General features: G+C 42.7%; 1 protein-coding gene and 1 pseudogene across 1 annotated transcript; both read right to left on the bottom strand.

Annotated features, from left to right (window-relative positions):
* Positions 1–1,630: 1,630 nt before the first annotated feature.
* LOC141027061 (uncharacterized) lies at positions 1,631–2,242 on the bottom strand. Its single transcript, XM_073503981.1, has one exon. The coding sequence runs from the start codon at positions 2,240–2,242 to the stop codon at positions 1,631–1,633; it is 612 nt and encodes a 203-aa protein (XP_073360082.1).
* Positions 2,243–24,545: 22,303 nt separating this feature from the next.
* Positions 24,546–25,190, bottom strand: LOC120968836 (uncharacterized; annotated as a pseudogene).
* Between the last annotated feature and the right edge of the window lie 723 nt (positions 25,191–25,913).

The following is a 25,913-nucleotide window of genomic DNA, read 5'->3' as shown; positions in this document are numbered from 1 at the left end:
CGACGAAGGAGAGACAAAAGCTAGTCGACATGGAGGTGATGCCTGGCATGGAAGTGCCCGATGTGGAGGTCCCAGTGAAGCTGGAGGAGCAGGAGGAGGAGCAGCCGGAGGAGGTGGAGCCCTTGGTGCAGAAGCAAAAGGAGAAGAAGCAACCTCTTCGACGCTCTGCTCGCCTCACCGGTGCGCGGCCGATGCCTCGCCGTTCTGCTCGTCTAATGAACTAAAGCAGTTCATCGGTCTGAAGACTTAAGAAAATTATCCTATGTAGTTAGTACTGATTAGTTAGTAGCGATCTTGATCATGTTTAGTATGAACTGGAGTACTGCTTGAAGTGTCTTTTGGAGTTGCAATGTGATGAACTTGCCATACTGAAATATCTCCTTTTTCTATCTGAACTATCTGAATTGGGTACTTCTGTTTATTTGTCTCTGTGTGTCCATTTTTGGAAGATGGTATGTTTGTCAGATAGTGATATTTGGCAGCAAGTAGGTTTCCAATTTGGGGAGTACTCCAATTTTGTAGCATCTCCAGCAAGTAGCTTTCCAATTTGGGAGCATCTTCCAGTAGCAGTTGCAGCTAAAATCGACACCAAATGAGTACAATAGAATGACCTCTTGCATTGAGTAAAACTGACTCCTACTATGTACATGTTTTATGATAAAAGTGGATCAAATTGGTACACCAAAATGGCCATATTGGTACAACACAAAATGATCAAATTTGGCAGAACAGAAACACTCATTCATGCATACCAAATTGGTACAACAAAGTGACCATATTTTATGATAAAAGTGGATCATCACATAGATAACTCACACATACATAATTTATTTAAAGCTAACACAATATCACATTACATTACAATCATCCATACAGTAGCATACCACATTCAATACCATATCACATTACTTCAGTTTGGACTCTGACAAAGCAAATAATTTAGTTTGCATAGACCATGACGTAATACATCACTCCCACTTTGCACCAATTGTTGTCAGGTAATCTCTCGTCTTGATAGTTGGTTTAATCAACCTTTTCGAAGGACCTATGCCAATAGTTGCTCTGGGGGCACAAAAAGTCCTAGACCTATTTGTTTTAGTCTGCCTGATAGCTGCAGCCCTTGATCTTGTGACAGGTTTGCCTACTGCTGCCATTGATCTTGTCACAGGAGATGTAGGTGGAGGCCTGGTTGCTGATGGAGCCCTAGCTGCAGGAGATGATGGAGCCCTGGTTGGAGCTCTTGTTGTAGCAGCTGATGTAGCCCTAAGTGGAGCCCTAGCTTCAGGAGATGCCCTTGGTGCAGTAGTTGCTGGAGCACGAGCTGCAGCAGTTGCCGGAGGAGCAGAGCTTATAGGAGTTGCCCTGACAGGTACATTTGGTCCACTCTTTCTTGTTGTACTTGAGGTTGTCTGTGCCCTGTCTTGTGCTGATGATCCAAGCTCCTCACTGTAGGAGCTCTTGTTTGGCTGCACATGAAAACAAATTGTAAGCATGCTACCTTAAGAAGTGAGAAATGAAAGAAACCAATTCCGAAGTACGTTATATTTGTTTTTCCTCATCTGAAGAGATGGTGAAAGAGTGATACCACAATTTGCGTATCTATGTCCTTGCTCTTTGCAATTACTGCAGGTTATGGTTGCCATCCTTGAGGAAATTTGGCCACGACAAACTCATCCTTGCCTTTCCTCCTAACAGTTTGTTGCACTCCTTTCTTGCTCTTGAAAACACATGGATTAATGTCCCATGGGTTGGTTTTGGGCCATAGGTCAGGACCAGGCACAAGATAGATGATGTGCTTGTAGGCTTCTCTATAGAGTGGCTTCTTGAAAAAGTCCAAGACAAAATCCTCAGGGTGGAGCTTGGCTTTAATGATGGCCGTCACAGCATGGGCGCATGGCACACCAGTCATATCCCACCTCCTACAACCACACGTCCATGCCTCAAGCTTCACTGCATATACCTTATCACCACTACTTACTTGCCACAATGGTGAGCCAGATTGTGCTACTTTGCAAAACCTAGAATACTTCTTGGACTTCTCTAGCCTCTCTTCATAGGTAGGGGTTATCTCCCACCTAGCCTCCTCTATCTTGTTCTTGGTTCCTTGATACTTCACCGTCAACTTTGATCTTATTCCATCTGTCATGGTTTTAATTGGCTTTGACCTCAACTCTAGTATGCACCTGTTGAAGACCTCACTAATGTTGTTCACAACCAAATCAATTTTGCAATTCATGTCCATTGCATGACTAGCCCAAGTTTCTTTTGGGATTCTAACCAACCATTTTCATGCTTCTTCATCCTCATCTTTAAGTTTAGACATTGCAACATCAAATCCATTTTCAGTATATGAATAACTAGCCTGATCCATATATTGCTTCAATTCCTCAGCCCAAAATCTAGCTGCTTGAAAATTTGCATAGATATACCTAAGGCAATACCTATGTGGTGAATTTGAAAAAAATTGGCCAACAACATTTAGCAAGCCCTAAGGAAATAAATACAAATTTCTCAATGTGATAATTAAACAAAAAAACATTTCTTGATTTAGTACCAAGTGTATGTTGTGCACTAATCTTCTGCCTCTCTGACATGAAAGTCTAATTGCCAAATTTATTACCCTCTCCAATGCGTTGCTTCAATTAATACAAGAACCAACTCCAAGATGGGGTATCTTCCTTGTCAACCACACAAAATGCAATAGGAAAGAGATTGTTATTTCCATCTCTGCCTGTTGCTGCCAGGATTTGCTGGCCACTGCTCAACTTTATGAAACATCCATCAACCCCTGCATCAAATAAGCAATGATTTGCGACAACTACAATGCACGGTAAAGGGTTACACCAAAGGTGCACTAATGAAAATACCTATGAATGGCCTTACAATCATTGAGAAAGCCTTCCCTAGATGCATTGACGCATATAAACATCCTATGGAACCTAGGGTTTGGGCTTGGTTGTTCTGCTACTCTTCTTGTTGTCACAATATACCTACTACCAGGATTTGTATCTAAAACTGCCTGCAAATAGTCTCTGGATCTAGTGTACTGTGCTTTAACATCTCCCTTAACAACTTTAAAAGCCTTCCTCTTAGCCCCGTAGGCCAAAATCTTGGGTATTTCCACCTCATACTTCTCCTTTGCATTTTTCTAATATTGTGTCAACCTTTGTCCTAGGATCTGTTCTAATTGCATGCTCACATTCCTTAGCAAACCAATCCGCTGTCACTTTTGTGTTCTCACTATCCGTAGGGCATGTGTGTGGCAGTCTCAATTTTCTAATGGTAAATGTCTTTTCATTCCCGATTTGAGAAGCTTTCATCATGAAGGGGCATCCATCAACTTTGCAATGAACAATTACCCCATCTTTGCAATTCTTCCAATAACTATAATTCCTCAACTAAACAACATGGAATTGTCTTAGAGCTCTTCTGAATTGGTACACATCTTCAAAACATCAGTGCTCACATATCTACTGATGAGGATTTTCGGCTTCCTCGTCATACCAAATCATGTCATCTTTCTTCTTATACCTTCTTTTCCTCTTGCCACAAAAAACTAAATTCCTCTTGACAGCTCCATCATAATCACTGTCATTAACATCTGAAGGATTGATAAGTTCATCATCATCATCTAAAGGCACCCAGTCATGAAAAGGAACAATTTCTTCATGACGAGCTCTGCTAGAATGCCCAACTCTCTTTGGCCTCTTCTTCTTTGGAGGAGAAGGCGCAGGCTCACTATCATCCATTTCCTCTTCCCTAGGCTGGTAAAGCTCATCCACATCCGTATCTACTTCATAGTGGTACAAGGATCCTCTCTCTGCAACTTGAGCTGCTCCAATCTATGAAGCAACTCAACCTCTTCTTCATCAACACCCAATGGTCTAGGATCGTAACCAAACTCAGGTGGCCAAATAAAATCCGCACTAAAAACCCTTTTCTTCTTGATCATCTTCACTTTCATCATCATCTTCCTCTGAATCCTCAGAATGCAACCCTAACTTGCCCTTTCTCTGAAAGTTACTGCCCTGCTGTGTGTTGATAACCCCCTGGCTACCAACTACATATACAACAGGCTCACATATGTTACTGATGGGGATCTTCTCCTCACATATTTGTGGAGCTCTATTCACACCAAGTGGAGTTGGGGCATGTCCTTTAAGTACAATGAATTTTTGCAGATCTATTATGCTCAAACTCTTTTAGCATTTCTTGAACCATTGCATTGTTGTCAAGAAACTCTAAACCGGCTATGCCAGTTCCCTCTTGCTTCACATAATAAATATAATCTATACTCCCAAAGCCCTCCAAATCCATAATAGCCAAAAGTGTGTTGTGTGTGATTTCAGAGCTAGGCATTGTCATGTCCAAGTTACCCCTACCATAGAATTGGAAACTCACTTTCCAAATGTCAGCTTCAACCCTAATTACATTAAAATGCAGCAACATTCAGTTAGTTCAGAAACAAAAAATCCATTACTAAGCTACATTCAGTTAGTTCAGATTCAGTACTAAGCTACATTCAGTCAAAAATGGGTAGCCATATTCAGTTAGTTCAGAAAGATTTAGTACTAAACTACATTGTGTAAAACATATGGCACCAACGTTCAACTGTTTCAGAAAGATTTAGTATCTCCTCCAGCTAGCATTGCAAATATGAAACCCTAGTTATAAGGATGGGTTCAGAAAGCTCAGGTGGGTGGCACTTTTGCAGTGGGTACGCCCTACACCACCCTGCGAGTGACATCAGCTGACGACTGTGTTCCCAACGAAGAGCAGAACACGCTGCTGCCGCAACAATCCTCCTCGTTGCAGCTGCCCCTGCCACGCCGCCATCTGGCCCCATCCGCCCTTCCTGCGCATTCCCCTCATCGCCAAAGGATCCGACGTCCCCGCCTCTGCGATGCCGCCTTAGTGAGGGTGAGGAAGAGCGGAGTGAGTGATGAGAGAGAGAGGGGGGAGGGGAGAGCGTGCGGGTTCGATCGGACCGAGTCGCTTCCGGCAGCCGACCGAACGGCCGTTACTGGCGCGATGTCTCTGTTGTTGGCCCGCGCATGATTGGCCACATCAAAACGAGATCATTTTTGGGTTTAGTGTTTTTTGCCACTGTCAAATTTTTTGTGTGGTGCAAAGTGTCATGTTTTGTAAAGTAGTGGTTTTTCCGAGATCTATGACGTGAAAGTGGTGGTTTTATCCATTTCACTCAAATAAATTGGAGCCATATAACACCATATCACGTGCATGTATCCACCGTCCGTCCACTCCGCTTGGAGATTCATGCCATTTTTTCGTAAAAAATATACTCCCTCGTACAAGGTTTTAGTAAATTAGCGATGCTTATTTTAAGACAAAGAGAGTAATATCTTACTTTGTGCTGTTATATGATGCTTCATGACTCCTTTGTCGTTTCAAAGTGTATCATAATGTTTCATTCAAAAAGGCTAGACCTATGAAAATCTTCATGTGTAACCTCCTCCCCCGCTAATCAACCCCCCCTAATTTTGAGGGTGGTCCCGCGCCCCAACTAATGATCATTAAAAAGATGACAAATCTTCCTCTTACTACGTAATGTTTACGTAGGTGTAGCAAATTTATGTTTCATTTCAGAGTGAATTGGCTGGTACACAATGAAATATTACATTTCAGAGTGAATTGGCTGGTACACAATGAAATAGCACAATACATTTTGAAACAAGATATAATAGCAACAAAACTTCTTGCATACTAAACACGAAAACTTTTTGTTGGGTGGAAATAAAGAATCACGTATGGGTCCACTAGTCTTATGCGGCTAGTCAGCATAAGTTCAAGATAGTCAACAAAAGTCCGAGCAAGTTAACATGACCATTAGAACAAAAGAGAAGGCGAAATAAAGGCAAAAGTCAGCGGTGAATGCAAGAAACAAAGGAGCCCAAGACTAGGTAAGGCCTAACTAGTTAAACACCCATTATTGCAAGGATAAAGCGTCATGGTGCACCCTAGGCTATGGACACGCCGACCCACCCACCCACCTTTGGCTAGTCTTCATGGACTCATGCACAAAAATTTGCCATACTGCCCCTTCTAGCTACCTACCACCACCATAGATATCCTTAAAACTGTCAAGGCACCCTCCCCTGTATAAGGCATCCGTGGGGTGCAACTTTTTCACTCACGCTTGAATAGACTCGAGGGGAGGGCACTATTGCTATTCGGCCTTTCGATAGCCTCAAGTCACATTAGAATTGATTTTGAGGAATCGCATTATGACTCGGATCGACCTCCAGTAGGGTTTGGGAAAGGTTTTCGAGGGGACAGGGAAGAAATCTCAAATTACAAGGCAAAGCATGAAGCGCTTTGACTTGCTTTGGTCCATAATCCAATTCGCCCGATGCCAAAGTCAATCTCACTCAGTCTTCTATTCATGAATAAGTCGGCTGATATGATTTGAAGCCTCTGATACGTCTCCAACGTATCTATAATTTATGAAGTATTAATGCCGTGTTTACAACAATTTTATATGGTTTTGGTATGATTTGATTAGAACTAACCCGGACTAACGTTGTTTCCAGCAGAACTACTGTGGTGTCGTTTTTTGTGCAGAAATAAAAGCTCACGGAATGGGATGAAAATTTACGGTGATTTTTTATGGACCAAAAGAGACTCCCGAAGCATCGAGGAAGGACCAGAAGCTTCACGAGGAAGCCACAAGCCAGGGGGTGCGCCTAGGCAGCTTGTGGGCCCCTCGGGCACCCCCTTGACGTAAGACTGATGCCAAAAATTCTTATAAATGCCAAAACCCCCGAATAGAACCCTAGATCGGAAGTTCCGCCGCCGCAAGCCTCTGTAGCCATGAAAAATCAATCTAGGCCCTCTCTGGCAGGGTGCCGGAGAGCGCCATCATCACTGGAGGCCATGGAGGGGGAAGCCGGAGGGGGCCATCATCACCATGGAGGCCAAGGACCAGAGGGAGAACCTCTCCCCATCTAGGGGAGAGGCCATGGAGGAGGAAACACATGGGGAGACTTTCTCCCCCTCCCTCTCGGTAGCACCGGAGTGCCGCCAGTGGAACCATCGACGCGGTGATCGTCTTCATCAACATCACCTTCTTCATCACCTTCCTCATCTCTTTTAAGCGGTCTACTCCCCCGCACCCCGCTGTAATCCCCTACTTGAACATGGTGCTTTATGCCACATATTATGATCCAATGATGTGTTGCCATCCTATGATGTTTTGAGTAGATTTCTTTTGTCTTTTGGGTTGATTGATGATCTAGATTGGTTTGAGTTGTATGTTTTATTTTGGTGCTGTCATATGGTGCTTAATACGTCTCCATCGTATCTACTTTTCTAAACTCTTTTTCCCTTGTTTTGGACTCTAACTTGCATGATTTGAATGGAACTAACCCGGACTGACGCTGTTTTCAGCAGAATTGCCATGGTGTTATTTTTGTGCAGAATAAAAAATTCTCAAAATGACCTGAAACTTCACGGAGATAACTTTTGGAATTAATAAAAAATGTTGGCAAAAGAATCTAGTGAAAGGGGCCCACACCCTAGTCACAAGGGTGGGGGCGCGCCACCCGACCTTGTGGGCCCCCTGGACCTCCGCCGACCTCAACTCCAACTCCATATATTATCTTTTGGGGAGAAAAAAATAAGAGAGAAGGATTCATCATGTTTTACGGTACTGAGCCGCCGCCAAGCCCTATTCTTCCTCGGGAGGGCAGATCTGGAGTCCGTTTCACGCTCTGGAGAGGGGAATCCGTCGCCATCGTCATCATCAACCATCCCCCATCACCAATTTCATGATGCTCACCGCCGTGCATGAGTAATCCCATCGTAGGCTTGCTGGACCGTGATGGGTTGGATGAGATTTACCATGTAATCAAGTTAGTTTTGTTAGGGTTTGATCCCTAGTATCCACTATGTTCTAAGATTGATGTTGCTATGACTTTGCTATGCTTAATGCTTGTCACTAGGGCCCGAGTGCCATGATTTCAGATCTGAACCTATTATGCTTTCATGAATATATTTGTGTTCTTGATGCTATCTTGCAAGTCAATAGTCACCTACTACGTGTTACGATCCGGCAACCCCGGAGTGACAATAGTCGGGACCACTCCCAGTGATGACGGTAGTTTAAGGAGTTCATGTATTCACTAAGTGCTAATGCTTTGGCCCGGTACTCTATTACAAGGAGGCCTTGATATCCCTTAGTTTCCAATAGGACCCCGCTGCCACGGGAGGGTAGGACAAAAGATGTCATGCAAGTTCTTTTCCATAAGCACGCATGACTATATTCGGAATACATGCCTACATTATATTGATGAACTGGAGCTAGTTCTGTGTCACCATGTGTTATAACCATTGCATGATGAATGCCATCCGACATAATTATCGATCATTGATCCATTGCCTACGAGCTTTTCACATATTGATCTTTGCTCCGTTACTTTTCCGTTGCCACTGTTACGATTGCTACAAAACTTCTACTGTTACTTTTGCCACTATTACCGTTACTTCCATGCTACTTTGCTACTAAACACTTTGCTGCAGATTTAAGTCTTTCAGGTGTGGTTGAGTTGACAACTCAGCTGCTAATACTTGAGAATATTCTTTGGCTCTCCTTGTGTCGAATCAATAAATTTGGGTTTAATACTCTACCGTCGAAAACAGTTGCGATCCCCTATACTTGTGGGTTATCAGTGCTCTTAGTGTTGCGCAAGCGTGAGGAGATGATTCGCTTATAGTGGGTTGCTAGAGTGACTGAAGCTTAAACCCGAGTAAGGGGGTTGTTTGCATATGGGAGTAAAGAGGACTTGATACTTTAATGCCATGGTTGGGTTTTACCTTAATGATCTTTAGTAGTTGCGGATGCTTGCTAGAGTTCCAATCATAAGTGCATATGATCCAAATAGAGAAAGTATGTTAGCTTATGCCTCTCCCTCATATAGAATTGCAATAATGATTATCGATCTTGTTAACAATTGCCTAGGATAATTCTGCACACCAATCCATCATTATTCCACACTAGCTTTTTGTAATATATTGTGATATATTCTAAATTTATGATAACAACACCTATTTTTATATTTTATTTCTCCTATATCATGCAAATCTATCCTCTTCATACCCACAACGTAGTTTTATTTCTTGTTTCTAGATGGAAGCAAACGTTTGGTGTACGTAGAGTTGTATCAGTGGCAGATAGGACTTGAGAGAATATTGATCTTACCTTTAGCTCCTTGTGGGTTAGACACTCCATACTTATCACTTCCACCTTTGGAAATTGCTACGATGATTCCTTGCACTTGGGGATTATCAAGCTCTTTTCTGGCGTCGTTGCCGGGGAGCAATAGCGTGGGGTTGATATTCTCGTGTGTGCTTATTTGCTTTCTTCACTAAGTAGATTTAGTTTTCCCTTTTGTTTTTGTTTTCTTTAGTTGTGGGTGAAACATTTTTTTAAAATAATTCAAAATACAAAAAAATTTACTTGCCTCATATGCCTAAAAACTTTTTCAAAAAGAGAAGTGATTGGAAGGTTATGCATTGGAGAAGTGAGGGTTGACCCTGAACACGTGTGTTCATGCTCATGGAAACAATGTAGATTTTTTCATGGAATTTTCTCAAAAATAATTATCCCCTTGTATATATCCGTTAAGATTTGCCTTGAGGATGATTAGATTGCTTTTTTTGCTATGTGCAGTGAAAAAAGCAGAAACTTTGGCTATAGTGCATGAATTTACATTTTTTACTGGGACGTCAAAAGTTTCTGAAATTTTTACACAGTACTGCTATGCAAATATTTCATTTTTTCCTAACTTTTCAGAATTTTTGGAGTTACATAAGTTGTTCAATGTTTAGATTGCTACAGACTGTCCTGTTTTTGACAGATTCTGTTTCCTATGTGTTGTTCACTTATTTTGATGAATCTATGGGTTGTATCGGGGGGTATGAACCATGGTGAAGTTGGAATATAGTAGATATAATGCTAATATGAAAATGAAATGAGTTTACAACAGTACCTAAAGTTAGTGATTTGCTAACGGATGTCACAAGGGTTTTGTTAAGTTTTGTGTGGAAGAAGTGTTCGAAGATCGAGCAGTTATCAACATGAGAAGAATAAGGAGAAGCGAGAGTTCAAGCTTGGGGATGCCCAAGGCACCCCAAGAAAATATTTCAGGGATACTCAAGCATCTAAGCTTGGGGATCCCCCGGAAGGCATCCCATCTTTATTCTTCAACAATTATCAGTATACCTCGGTTTTTGTTTTGTTCACATGATATGCATCTTTTATGTTTTTTTTCTTTTATTTTACTTTATGCACCTTGCTAGTATGATATAGTCCTTCATTGATTTATAGAATGCTTCATGCGCTTCACTTAAACCTTTTGAGTATGGCTTTATAGAATACTCTTTGTGCTTCACTTAAATCTTTTGATTATGGCTGTCTAGAATGCCTCGTGTGCTTCACTTATATATTTTGAGCATGGATATTGGTCAATCTACATCAATTGTAAATGCTCTATGAACTTCACTTATATATTTTAGAGTATGAGTAAAACTATCATCGAAATTGGGCTTGTAAGAGTATCATTAAAATATCACTACTTAGCTAAAAAGCTTTAAAGAAAAGTTCTTGTGTAGAGACAATCTAATATTTATCCTTACTATTTTTGTGTGTTCACATGGTTAATATACTGTAGTAATCACGTTTACAGTTTTTTTCAACAAAGTGCCAAGTAAAGCCTTTGGGACAGTGTGGATGACAGTTGACTTGATTCTGTGCAAAAACATAAACTTTTGCTTCCAGTAACAGAATTGTTTAAAATCACTAGAATGTGATAAAATTATGAATTTTCTACACATGATTGGTATACAAATTGCCTACGTTTTACAAATTTTTCATAATTTTTGGATTTACAGAAGTATGGTCATTCTCCAGATCTTTACAGACTGTTATGTTTTCGACAGATTTTGTTTTCAATGCATAGTTTGCTTGTGTTTTATAGTTTCTAAGGCTTATATTGGTCAATATAAATTGTGGAAATGATAGAGTACAGTAGGCCTTGTGTGAGAACAATTATGAATCTTGTCTTGATAGTACCCTAGTGAATGATTTGTTTTATCATACTAACCTATCTCACGAAGTTCCGTTAAGTTTTGTGTGATTGAAGTTTTCAAGTTTTGGGTGAGATATCGATATGAGAAGAATGAGGAGTGCAAACACCCTAAGCTCAGGGATGCCCAAGGCAACCCAAGGTAATATTCAAGGAAGACTCAAGCACCTAAGCTTGGGGATGCCCCGAAAGGCATCCCCTCTTTCGTCTTCAAAATTATTGGTATACCTTACTTGGAGCTATATTTTTATTCGTCACATGATATGTGCTTTGCTTGGACCGTATTTTCATTTTACTAGATATTTGAATAAAATCATTGGATCTGAAATCTTGAATGAGAGAGAGTCCTCACATGGCTATTTAACTACTTGACTACTTGATGAGGCTTGAACTACGTCGGTATTTCCCCAAAGAGGAAGGGATGATGCAACACAGCTACGGTAGGTATTTCCCTCAGTGATGAGACCAAGGTTATCGAACCAGTAGGAGAACCAAGCAACACTATGTAAACGGCACCTGCACACAAAGAATAAATACTTGCAACCCGATGTGTTAAAGGGGTTGGCAATCCCTTTTGGGTAACGGTGCCAGAAATTGTCGAGTTGTCAAGATAATTTTTTTGATAGATTGGATAAATAGATCTCGATAAAACGTAAAATAAAATAAATTGCAACAATATTTTTGGGTTTTTAATAATATAGATCTGAAAATAAAAGAAAAGGAAAATAGTAATGTAGATCTGAAAATATATGATGAGAAAATAGACCCAGGGGCCATAGATTTCACTAGTGGCTTCTCTCGAGAAGAATAGCATCGGTGGGTAAACCAATTATTGTTGGGCAATTGATAGAACTTCAAATAATTATTACGGTATCCAGGCAATGATCATTATATAGGCATCACGTCCAAGATTAGTAGACCGACCCCTGACTGCATCTACTACTATTACTCCACACATCGACCGCTATCCAGCAAGCATCTAGTGTATTAAGTTCATGGAGAAACGGAGTAATGCAATAAGAACGATGACATGATGTACACAAGATCTATTCATGTAGGAATAGACCCATCTTGTTATCCTTAATAGCAATGATACGTATGTGTCATTTCCCCTTCTTTCACTGGGATTGAGCACCGTAAAATCGAACCCATCACAAAGCACCTCTTCTCATGGCAAGAAAAATCGATCTAGTCGGCCTAACTAAACCAAAGATTTAAAGAAGAAATACGAGGATATAAGTAATCATGCATATAAGAGATCAAAACTCAAATAACTTTCATGCATAAAATAGATCTGATCATAAACTCAAAGTTCATCGGATCCCAACAAACACACCGCAAAAAAGAGTTACATCAAATAGATCTCCAAGAGATCATTGTATTGAGAAGTACTCACGCATCATCGAAGAGGCACCAATGAGGATGATGAACCCTCGGTGATGGTGTCTAGATTGGATCTATGGTTTCTAGAACTTGCGGCGGCTGGAATTTTGTTTCGTCGACTCCCCTAGGGTTTTTGGATTTTTGGGGTATTTATAGAGCAAAGAGGTGGTGCGGGAGGCGGCCGAGGTAGGCGCAACCCACCAGGGCGCGCCTGGGCCCCCAGGCATGCCCAGGTGGGTTGTGCTCCCCTCGGAGCCTCCCTCTGGTACTTCCTTGGCCCAACTTGTGCCTTCTGGTCTAGAAAAAAGCTCCAAAAAGTTTTGTTGCGTTTGGACACCGTTTGGTATTGATTTTCTGCGAAGTAAAAAACAAGCAAAAAAGAACAACTAGCACTGGGCACTATGTCAATAGGTTAGTCCCAAAAAATGATATAAAGTTGCTATAAAATGATTGTAAAACATCCAAGAATGATAATATAACAACATAGAACAATAAAAAATTATAGATACGTTGGAGACGTATCAGCATTCCCAAGCTTAATTCCCGCTCGTCCTCGAGTAGTTAAATGATAAGAACAGAATTTTTGATGTGGAATGTTGTGTAACATGTTCATCACATATTATTTTCTTTTGTAACATGGACATTTGGAATTTTATATGATTCAAAGCAATAGTGTAGTTTTGACATGAGGATTTCAACACTCAAGCATATCAACAAGCAACCATGTCTTTCAAAATATCAACACTAAAGCAATTTATCCCTAGCCCATTATGCTCAATCATTGATCCATTCATGAAACACACTCGCATATTAGCTACACCCAATGCTCAAGTACGATCATAGTGCCCTCAAATAAAAATAAAAATTGCACAAAGTAAAAAAAAAGAAAGGCCCTTCGCAAAGGGAAGTAGGGATTCGTAGAGGTGCCAGAGCTCAAAGCGAAAAATTAACACTACAGGAATCAGGCACTTTGTCGTCTGCCATGGCTAACGGCAAAGGCATGCCCGACGGACGACAAAGGCCTTTGCCGTCAGCCAGCAGACGGCAATAGGTCCGGCTGAATAAGCTACGACAAAGGGTTCTTTGCCGTCTACTGGCGGACGGCAAAGATGAAACGGTCTTTGCCGTCCGCCATCAGACGGCAAAGAGCCTGAACAGCACACGTGGCAGGTTAGGTCCATTAGGTGGCTAACGGCGTGCTTTGCCGTCTCCTAGCAGACGGCAAAGTGTCCAAAGTGTCCAGATGCACAGACGGCAAATCTCCTTCTTTGCCATCTCTGTCATTGATTTACCGTATGTTCAACAATTCATATTCATATGTATAGCCCATGCATATATCACAAATAGCAACACAGACCACAGGAAAATAAGAACATCACAAGATCATCCATACAAACATATATATCATACGACCTGTATCACAAAGTAAGACGAGATCACACAAGTGTTGACAAATAAGATCACAAAGGTTGGCCTCCACATAACACAAAACTTAGGTGAGCATCATTGGATCTAGCAACAACAACACCTAACCTACTGGATGGACACTGCAGTCCAGACCCAACTCCACAAGCACACTACATACTGATTTGCGACCGCGCCGGTGATGCAACCACCACAACCAAAATTAAAAAGTCAAGGGAGGTGGGTGGTCCAGGTTGCTGTCTCCACGCCGCCTGTGTTTGGCATCTCTAAATGCCAACAGGTCCACGTTGTGGTCATCAGCCTTCTTCATGCCATTAGCATGATCACCATTGCCTCCCGCACCCCGTCATCATCAGGCTGATTTGCTGCTGCCGCTCATCCTCCTACTCCATCTGCATGGACAAGAGAAAGTTAGTTGAATGGAATGCACGATAAAACTGCAAGGCATATATATTCATCTACATTAATTCTACTACAGTACATATTTTGCATGGATGGGTTTGACTTCAATAGAGACTGAAAGAAGAGCATTTTCCCCTCCCAATCCAAAACTGGTTGTACAAGTACATCTCTAAGAGAAGGAACCGTGGTACAACAAGAGGCGCTCCAAATCGAACTAAATCTCGGTTTCTTTATTTGCCTAAGAAACAACACAACCATAACTTCTGCCAAGCAAGCAGTTATCATACTATCAACTAAAGCAAAACAAAGGAAGATCACATGTCACTTTTAGGGAAAACATCAGAAGTAGATGACATGCAAAAGTAGATGATCATCAAATTCCCTCACACTCAACAATGAATAATGCTACTACTATTGATAGCAAGGACTGACTCTTCCCACTACCTGGATGCAGCGTCCTTCATTTTGCAAACAAAAAAGAGCACATTATCCAATTCCTTCACATACATAAATGAATAGCAGCAACCAAATTCAACGGTACTACCAAAATCAAATTACTAATATAATAGGTGAACTCCCATCATCAAAGTTGGTAACATAATCCAAGAAGTCCAGTAGCTAGTATTAATTAATATAATCTAGTTGATTAAGAGGAGCAAGCACGGATTGGGTTTGAAGCAGTCAACTTACATCTGGCGCTGCTTGAGGATGGTCTCCTACAAGGGTCCAGACCTCATCTTCTCGTCGATCTTGAGGATGGTCTCCTACAAGGGTCCTACGAGTAGCCTTTTTTCATGAAAGGAGTACAAGTAGCATTGCTTTGATTCTAATTGTAATTCCTAGTTGATTATCAAAATTCTATATGAGCAAATATCCATTGCCAAATACTCTTACATGACAGATCTAGCACATGACCAAAAGAAGTGCTCCATAGCCACAACCGGACTGACCAAAATGCAACTAAATATGACCAATAACTACCAATTCATGGATGATCTGAACCTCTACCCGCCTATGCTCGCCGTCGACTCCGCCATCAGTGCCGAGACGCCACCGTTGAGAATCTTGAAGGGCTGCGACCATCCCGACCACGCCCACGTCACTGTGCCCGCAGCAACAGCAGTTCGACGCCGCTGGGGCCTCCTCTAAATAAGACTGGAATAAAAAGCATGTATCTGCATGTAGAGACATTTGAAGTTCATTTCATCAGTAGTAGGAGTGCAAGTGGCAGCCTGCTTCGTCCCACGAAACTCATCCATTAGTTCAAAATTTGCTCAACATTTGCCTAAACGTAACACTACATTTGTACTACTATGTTACTGTTGGGAAACGTAGCATGCAATTTCAAAAATTTCCTACGCTCAAGCAAGATCTATCTAGGAGATGCATAGCAACGAGAGGGGGAGAGTGTGTCCACGTATACCCTCGTAGACCGAAAGCGGAAGCGTTTGACAACGCGATTGATGTAGTCGAACTTCTTCTCGTTTCAACCGATCAAGCACCGAACGTACGGCACCTCCGAGTTCTCCACACGTTCAGCTCGATGACATCCCTCGAACTCTTGATCCAACAAAGTGTCGAGGTAGAGTTTCGTCAGCACGACGGCATGGTAACGGTGATGGTGAAGTGATCCACGCAGGGCTTCGCCTAAGCACTACGTGAATATGACCGGAGGCGTAAACTGTGGAGGGGGGCGCCGCACACGGCTAACAATGTTTGTTTTATGTTCTAGCGGTGCCCCCCTCATATATATAGGTTGGAGGGGAGGAGAGGTAGCCAAGGGGGCTCCCCAAGTAGGAGGAATCCTACTTGGGCACCTCCCAATTTGACCTCCCCCCTTTCCTATTCCTATTTGGAGTAGGAAGGGAAGAGGGGGAAGGGGGAATCCTATTCCCTTTTTCCTTTCCTCCTTCCGCTTTCCTTCTCCAATTTGGCCAGCCCATATGGGGGGGGGTGCAGAAGCCCCTTGGTGGCTGGTGTGTTTCCCCTCTTGGCCCATAAGGCCCATATAGCTTTCCGGGGGTTGCCCGGAACCCCTTCCGGTGACCCGATACGTACCCGGTACCCTCAGAACAGTTCCGGTGTCCAAATACTATCGTCCTATATATGAATCTTTACCTCTCGACCATTTTGAGACTCCTCGTCATATCTGTGATCTCATCCGGGACTCCGAACACCATTCGGTCACCAAATCACATAACTCATATAATACAAATCATAATCAAACGTTAAGCGTGCGGACCCTATGGGTTCGAGAACTATGTAGACATGACCGAGACACCTCTCTGGTCAATAACCAATAGCGGAACCTGGATGCTCATATTGGTTCCCACATATTCTACGAAGATCTTTATCGGTCGTACCGTAATGACAACATACGTTATTCCCTTTGTCATCGGTATGTTACTTGCCCGAGATTCGATCGTCGGTATCTTCATACCTAGTTCAATCTTGTTATCGACAAGTCTCTTTACTCGTTCCGTAATGCATCATCCCGCAACTAACTCATTAGTCACATTGCTTGCAAGGCTTATCATGATGTGCATTACCGAGAGGGCCTAGAGATACCTCTCCGATACTCGGAGTGACAAATCCTAATCTCGATCTATGCCAACCCAACAAACACCTTCGGAGACACCTGTATAGCATCTTTATAATCATCCAGTTACGTTGTGACATTTGATAGTGCACAAGGTATTCCTCCAGTATCCGGGAGTTGCATAATCTCATAGTCAAAGGAATATGTATATGCCATGAAGAAAGCAATAGCAATAAAACTGAACGATCAATATGCTAAGCTAACAGATGGGTCTTGTCCATCACATCCTTCTCCTAATGATGTGATCCCGTTCATCAAATGACAACACATGTCTATGGTTAGGAAACTTAACCATCTTTGATTAACGAGCTAGTCTAGTAGAGGCTTACTAGGGACACGGTGTTTTGTCTATGTATCCACACATGTATCAAGTTTCCGGTTAATACAATTCTAGCATGAATAATAAACATTTATCATGATATAAGGAAATATAAAATACAACTTTATCATTGCCTCTAGGGCATATTTCCTTCAGTCTCCCACTTGCACTAGAGTCAATAATCTAGTTCACATCGCCATGTGAATAACACCTATAGTTCACATCGCCATGTGACCAACACCCAAAGGGTTTACTAGAGTCAATAATCTAGTTCACAACATCATGTGATTAACACCGAAAGAGTAATAAGGTGTGATCATGTTTTGCTTGTGAGAGAAGTTTAGTCAACGGGTCTGCCATGTTCAGATCCATATGTATCTTGCAAATTTCTATGTCTACAATGCTCTACATGGAGCTACTCTAGCAAATTTCTCCCACTTTCAATATGTATCTAGATCGAGACTCAGAGTCATCCAAATCGGTGTCAAAGCTTGCATCATATCCTTATTCGACAAACTCTTTGTCACCTCCGTAATCGAGAAACATATCCTTATTCCACTAAGGATAATATTGACCGCTGTCCAGTGATCCACTCCTGGATCACTATTGTACCCCTTTGCCAGACACGTGGCAAGGTACACAATAGGTCTGGTATACAGCATGGCATACTTTATAGAACCTATGGCTGAGGCATAGGGAATGACTTTCATTCTCTCTCTATCTTCTGCCGTGGTCGGGCATTGCATCTGACTCAACTTCACACCTTGTAACACAGGCAAGAACCCTTTCTTTGACTGATCCATTTTGAACTTCTTCAAAACTTTATCAAGGTATGTGCTTTGTGAAAGTCCAATTAAGCGTCTTGATCTATCTCTATAGATCTTGATTCCCAATATATAAGCAGCTTCACCGAGGTCTTTCATTGAAAAACTCTTATTCAAGTATCCTTTTATGCTATCCAGAAATTCTATATTATTTCCAATCAACAATATGTCATCCACATATAATATTAGAAATGCTACAGAGCTCCCACTCAATTTTTTGTAAATACAGGCTTCTCCAAAAGTCTGTATAAAACCATATGCTTTGATCACTTCATCAAAGCGTATATTCCAACTCCGAGATGCTTGCACCAGTCCATAAATGGATCGCTGGAGCTTACACACTTTGTTAGCACCTTTAGGATCGAAAAAACCTTCTGGTTGCATCATATACAACTCTTCTTTAAGAAATCCATTAACGAATGCAGTTTTGACGTTCATTTGTCAGATTTCATAATCATAAAATGCAGCAATTGCTAACATGATTTGGACGGACTTAAGCATCGCTACGGGTGAGAAGGTCTCATCGTAGTCAACTCCTTGAACTTGTCGAAAACCTTTCGCAACAAGTCAAGTTTTGTAGACAGTAACATTACCATCATCGTCAGTCTTCTTCTTGAAGATCCATTTATTCTCTATGGCTTGCCGATCATCGGGCAAGTCAACCAAAGTCCACTCTTTGTTCTCATACACGGATCTCATCTTAGATTTCATGGCCCCAAGCCATTTTGCGGAATCTGTGCTCATCATCGATTCCTCATAGTTCGTAGGTTCTTTATGGTCTAGTAACATGACTTCCAGAACAGGATTACCACACCACTCTGATGCGGAACGTACTCTAGTTGACCTACGAGGTTCGGTAGTAACTTGATCTGAAGTTTCATGATCATCATCTTTAACTTCCTCACTAGTTGGTGTAGGCATCACGGGAATGGTTTTCTATGATGAGCTACTTTCCAATTTGAGAGAAGGTACAATTATCTCATCAAGTTATACTTTCCTTCCACTCACTTCTTTCGAGAAAAACTCCTTCTCTAGAAAGGATACATTCTTAGCAACAAAGATCTTGCCTTCGGATCTGTGATAGAAGGTGTACCCAACAATTTCTTTTGGGTATCCTATGAAGACGCACTTCTCCAATTTGGGTTCGAGCTTATCAGGCTAAAGCTTTTTCACATAAGCATCTTAACCATAGTTCACACGGTGTCGTCTCAACGGATTTAGACGGTGCCCTATTTAAAGTGAATGCAGTTGTCTCTAATGCATAACCCCAAAACGATAGTGGTAAATTGGTAAGAGACATCATAGATTGTACCGTATCTGATAAAGTACGGTTACGTTGATCGGACACACCATTACACTGTGGTGTTCTAGGTGGCATGAGTTGTGAAACTATTCCACATTGTTTTAAATGAAGGCCAAACTCATAACTCAAATATTTGCCTCCGCGATCAGATTGTAGAAACTTTATTTTCTTGTTACGATGATTCTCCACTTCACTCTGAATTTCTTTGAACTTTTCAAATGTTTCATACTTGTGTTTCATTAAGTAGATATACCCATAACTGCTCAAATCATCTATGAAGGTCAGAAAATAACGATACCCACCGCGAGCCTCAACAATCATCGGACCGCATACATCGGTATGTATTATTTCCAATAAGTTATTGGCTCGCTCCATTGTTCTGGAGAATGGAGTTTTATTCATCTTGCCCATGAGGCATGGTTCGCAAGTATCAAATGATTCATAATCAAGTGATTCCAAAAGCCCATCTGCATGGAGTTTCTTCACGCGCTTTACACCAATATGACTTAAACGGCAGTGCCACAAATATGTTGCACTATCATTATCAACTTTGCATCTTTTGGCATCAATATTATGAATATGTGTATCACTACGATCGAGATTCAATAAACCATTCACCTTGGGTGTATGACCACAGAAGGTTTTATTCATGTAAACAGAACAACAATTACTCTCTGACTTAAATGAATAACCGTTTTGCAATAAACATGATCCAATCATATTCATGCTCAACGCAAACACCAAATAACATTTATTTTAGGTTCAAAACTAATCCCGAAGGTAGAGGGAGTGTGTGATGGTGATCGTATCAATCTTGGAATCACTTCCAACACACATCGTCACTTCGCTCCTAACTAGTCTGTGTTCATTCTGCAACTCCTGTTTTGAGTTACTAATCTCAGCAACTGATCCGGTATCAAATACCCAGGGGTTGCCATGAACACTAGTAAATTTACACATCAATAACATGTATATCATATATACCTTTGTTCACTTTGCCATCCTTCTTATCCGCCAAGTATTTGGGGTAGTTCCGCTTCCAGTGACCATTTCCTTTGCAGTAGAAGCACTCAGTTTCAGGCTTGGGTCTAGTTTTGGGCTTCTTTATGGGAGTGGCAACTTGCTTGCCATTCTTCTCGAAGTTCCCTTTCTTTCCCTTGCCCTTTTACTTGAAACTATTGGTCTTGTCAACCATCAACACTTGATGCTCTTTATTTATTTCTACCTTTGCCAATTTCAGCATTGCGAAGAGCTTTGGGAATCATTTTCGTCATCCCTTGCATATTATAGTTCATCAAGAAGTTCTAGTAACTTGGCGATAGTGACTAGAGAACTCTGTCAATCACTATCTTATCTGGAATATTAACTCCCACTTGATTCAAGTGATTGTAGTACCCAGACATTCTGAGCACATGCTCACTAGCTGAGCTATTCCCTCCATCTTGTAGGCAAAGTATTTGTGAGAGGTCTCATACCTCTCAACACGGGCATGAGTCTGAAATACCAATTTCAGCTCTTGGAACATCTGATATGCTCCGTGGCGTTCTAAACATTTTTGAAGTCCCGGTTCTAAGCCGTAAAGCATGGTGCACTAAACTATCAAGTAGTCATCATACCGAGCTTGCCAAACGTTCATAACGTCTGTACCTGCTCCTGCAATAGGTTTGTCACCTAGCAGTGCATCAAGGACATAATTTTTCTGTGCAACAATGAGGATAATCCTCAGATCATGGACCAAGTCCGCATAATTGCTACTATCATCTTTCAACTTATTTTTCTCTAGGAATATATCAGAAAAACATAAGGGAGCTACAACGTGAGATATTGAACATAATTTGCAAATACTATCGGGACTAAGTTCATGATAAATTAAAGTTCAATTAATCAAATTACTTAAGAACTCCCACTTAGATAGACATCCCTCGAGTCATCTAAATGATCACGTGATCCAAATCAACTAAACCATGTCCGATCATCACGTGAGATGGAGTAGTCTTCAATGGTGAACATCTCTATGTTGATCATATCTACTATATGATTCACGTTCGACCATTCGGTCTCCAGTGTTCCGAGGCCATGTTTGTACATGCTAGGCTCGTCAAGTTTAACCTGAGTATTCCACATGTGCAAAACTGTCTTGCACCCGTTGTATGTGAACATAGAGCCTATCACACCCGATCATCATGTGGTGTCTCAGCACGAAGAACTTTTGCAACGGTGCATACTCATGGAGAACACTTATACCTTGAAATTTAGTTAAGGGATCATCTTATAATGCTACCGTCGTACTAAGCAAAATAAGATGCATATAAAAGATAAACATCACATGCAATCAAAATATGTGACATGATATGGCCATCATCATCTTGTGCTTTTGATCTCCATCTCCAAAGCACCGTCATGATCTCCATCATCACCGGCTTGACACCTTAATCTCCATCGCAGCATCATGGTCGTCTCACCAACTATTGCTTCTACAATTATCGCTAACGCATAGTGATAAAGTAAAGCAATTACATGGCGTTTGCATTTCATACAATAAAGCGACAACCATAAGGCTCCTGCCAGTTGCTGATAACTTTTACAAAACATGATCATCTCATACAACAACATATATCACATCATGTCTTGACCATATCACATCACAACATGCCCTGCAAAAACAAGTTAGACGTCCTCTACTTTGTTGTTGCAAGTTTTACGTGGCTGCTACGGGCTTCAAGCAAGAATCATTCTTACCTATGCATCAAAACCACAACGATGTTTCGTCAAGTTTGTTGATTTAACCTTCAACAAGGACCGGCCGTAGTCAAATTAGATTCAACTAAAGTTGGAGAAACAGACACCCGCCAGCCACCTTTATGCAAAACAAGTTGCATGTCTGTCGGTGGAACCGGTCTCATGAACGTGGTCATGTAAGGTTGGTCCGGGCCGCTTCACCCAACAATACCGTCGAATCAAAATAAGACATTGGTGGTAAGCAGTATGACTATCATCGCCCACAACTCTTTGTGTTCTACTCGTGCATATCATCTACGCATAGACCTCGCTCTGATGCCACTGTTGGGAAACGTAGCATGCAATTTCAAAAATTTCCTATGCTCATGCAAGATCTATCTAGAATATGCATATCAACGAGAGGGGGAGAGTGTGTCCACGTACCCTCGTAGATGGAAAGCGGAAGCGTTTGACAACGCGGTTGATGTAGTCGAACTTCTTCTCGTTCCGACTGATCAAGCACTGAACGTAAGACACCTCCGAGTTCTGCACACGTTCATCTCGATGACCTCCCTCGAACTCTTGATCCAGCAAAGTGTCGAGGGAGAGTTCCGTCAGCACGACAGCATGGTGACGGTGATGGTGAAGTGATCCGCGCAGGGCTTCGCCTAAGCACTACGCGCGTGAATATGACCGGAGGCGTAAACTGTGGAGGGGGGTGCTGCACACGGCTAACCATGTTTGTTGTGTGTTCTAGCGGTACCCCCTCATATATATAGGTTGGAGGGGAGGAGAGGCAGCCAACGGGGTGCCCCAAGTAGGAAAAATCCTACTTGGGCACCTCCCAATTCGGCCTCCCCCTTTCCTATTCCTATTCGGAGTAGGAAGGGAAGAGGGGGAAGGGGGAATCCTATTCCCTTTTTTCCTTTCCTCCTTCCCCTTTCCTTCTCCAATTTGGCCAGCCCATATGGGGGGGGGTGCACAAGCCCCTTTGCGGCTGGTGTGTTTCCCCTCTTGGCCCATAAGGCCCATATAGATTGCCAGGGGTTGCCCGGAACCCCTTCCGGTGACCCGATGTACCTGGTACCCCCAGAACACTTCCGGTGTCCAAATACTATCATCCTATATATGAATCTTTACCCTCTCGACCATTTCGAGGCTCCTCGTCATGTCTGTGATCTCATCCGGTACTCCGAACAACATTCGCTCACCAAATCACATAACTCATATAATACAAATCGTCATCGAACGTTAAGCGTGCGGACCCTACGGGTTCGAGAACTATGTAGACATGACCGAGACACATCTCCGGTCAATAACCAATAGCAAACCTGGATGCTCGTATTGGTTCCCACATATTCTACGGAGATCTTTATCGGTCGTACCATAATGACAACATACGTTATTCCCTTTCTCATCGGTATGTTACTTGCCCGAGATTCGATCATCGATATCTTCATACCTAGTTCAATCTCATTACTGGCAAGTCTCTTTACTCATTCCGTAATGCATCATCCCGCAACTAACTCACTAGTCACATTGCTTGCAAGGCTTATCATGATGTGCATTACCGAGAGGGCCCAGGAATACCTCTCCGATACTCGGAGTGACAAATCCTAATCTCGATCTATGCCAACCCAACAAACACCTTCGGAGACACCTGTAGAGCATATTTATAATCACCCAGTTATGTTGTGACGTTTGATAGCACACAAGGTATTCCTCTGGTATCCGGGAGTTGCATAATCTCATAGTCAAAGGAATATGTATATGCCATGAAGAAAGCAATAGCAATAAAACTGAACGATCAATATGCTAAGCTAACGGATGTGTCTTGTCCATCACATCATTCTCCTAATGATGCGATCCCGTTCATCAAATGACAACACATGTCTATGGTTAGGAAACTTAACCATCTTTGATTAACGAGCTAGTCTAGTAGAGGGTTACTAGGGACACGGTGTTTTGTCTATGTATCCACACATGTATCAAGTTTCTGGTTAATACAATTCTAGCATGAATAATAAACATTTATCATGATATAAGGAAATATAAAATAACAACTTTATTATTGCCTCTAGGGCATATTTCCTTCAGTCTCCCACTTGCACTAGAGTCAATAATCTAGTTCACATCGCCATGTGAATAACACCTATAGTTCACATCGCCATGTGACCAACACCCAAAGGGTTTACTAGAGTCATTAATCTAGTTCACAACATCATGTGATTAACACCGAAAGAGTAATAAGGTGTGATCATGTTTTGCTTGTGAGAGAAGTTTAGTCAACAGGTCTGCCATGTTCAGATCCGTATGTATCTTGCAAATTTCTATGTCTACAATGCATAGTCAACGGGCATATTTCCTTCAGTTACTGTCCACTAGCCCGCCACACTTGCATTGCATCCTTAATCCGAAGTGATTGATGAGCTAGCTAATGAATGTCGTTTTGCTTGTACCACACAACTAGTCAGTCATGTGCTGCTTTTTGATCCCTAACCTATGACGCGAAGGCTTTCTGGAGCTGCTGCCGAAGCGGTGCTCTCAACGGGCGGGCTGCAGCCAGGGTCGCGTCCAGCTTGGCCTTCTTAACAATGAGGCCGACCTTCCTGGCTTCCGTAGTCCCGATTCCGGCGTCGTCCGAGTGCAACCCGATGCTCTACAACTCGTGCAGGGCTGCCTGCAGTTGAGACATAGAGCCCTTGAGCCTCTGCACTTCCTGACGAGCTCCCGCCTCGAACTGCTGCGACATTGCCCGGAACTCCTGCATCTCCTTCCTCTTAGACTCGTAGAAGCGGTCCCACTCCTCCGCCTTCCGCTGCGCGTCCTCGATCTCCCCGTTGGCCGAGCTGATGTCGCAGGCGACGACGAGGTGGCGCTTGTGGGGTGGCGTCGATGTCGGCGCGGGCGGCGAGGGCACGGGTGCGAGGTCCGCGGCGTGGCACTCGAGGAGGAGGCGGCGCCGCTTGAGGCGGCGGGCGGTGGCGGCCTTGGAAGCGAGGAGGCGGGACTTGGCGGCCTGGATATCCTTCTTGGCTTGGAGACGGGACATGCAGTGGTTGCGCGCGTCCTCCATTCGCTGGACGCGCTCCTTGAAAGCAGACGACAGCTCCATCGCGCGGCTCTCCTGGGTGAGGAGAGAAACCGGTCGGTGGAGATGGTGAGCGGGGAGAGGTGACCTCGGGGAGGAGAACTGGGCGGTGGGGAACGGCGGGGATCGCCGGAATCTGGCGGCGGCATGGGATGGAGAAAGGGGATCGAGTAATACGAAAGGGATGGGATCAAACGTGGGTGTGTGTGTGCGTGGGTTGGGCGTGTGTGCATCGCGGGTGGGGCCCGGGGCTGTGTGGGTCGTGGGTTGGTGTGTGCTAAGTTATTGATGCGTGGGATCAATCCGTGGCATGCATTTCTTCTTTGCCGTCTGCCGGGGGCGGGGGCGGCCGTTAGATACGTTAGGTTATTTCTTTGCCGTCTGCTTTCGGGCTCTTTGCCGTCTGCTAGCAAACGACAAAGAAAGTGACCATTAGGTCGTTCTCGTTAGTGGGCCACCCACCCTCTTTAGCGTCTACTAGCAGACGACAAAGATTCTATGCCGTCAGCTAGCTGACGGCAAAGAGCAGGCTGACGGCAAACTGAAAGTGCAACTATCCCTGGGTGGTTTTGGTAATTCCTAACAACATATAGCTCATTGAGCTAATACTATTTCAAGATAAATATTTCAGGAAAGCTCAATGATTGGCATGGTAGGGATTAGAAATGTGGACCCCTCAAAATGCTAAGGAAAGATTGGCTCAAGCTCTAAAGCTCAAGACTCTACATTTTACTTTTAATGATCCAA

Source organism: Aegilops tauschii, chromosome 7, assembly GCF_002575655.3.
Source record: "Aegilops tauschii subsp. strangulata cultivar AL8/78 chromosome 7, Aet v6.0, whole genome shotgun sequence".
Lineage (NCBI taxonomy): Eukaryota > Viridiplantae > Streptophyta > Magnoliopsida > Poales > Poaceae > Aegilops > Aegilops tauschii.
Note: the sequence above shows the minus strand (reverse complement) of the source record. Positions and strands in the feature narration are given on the sequence as shown.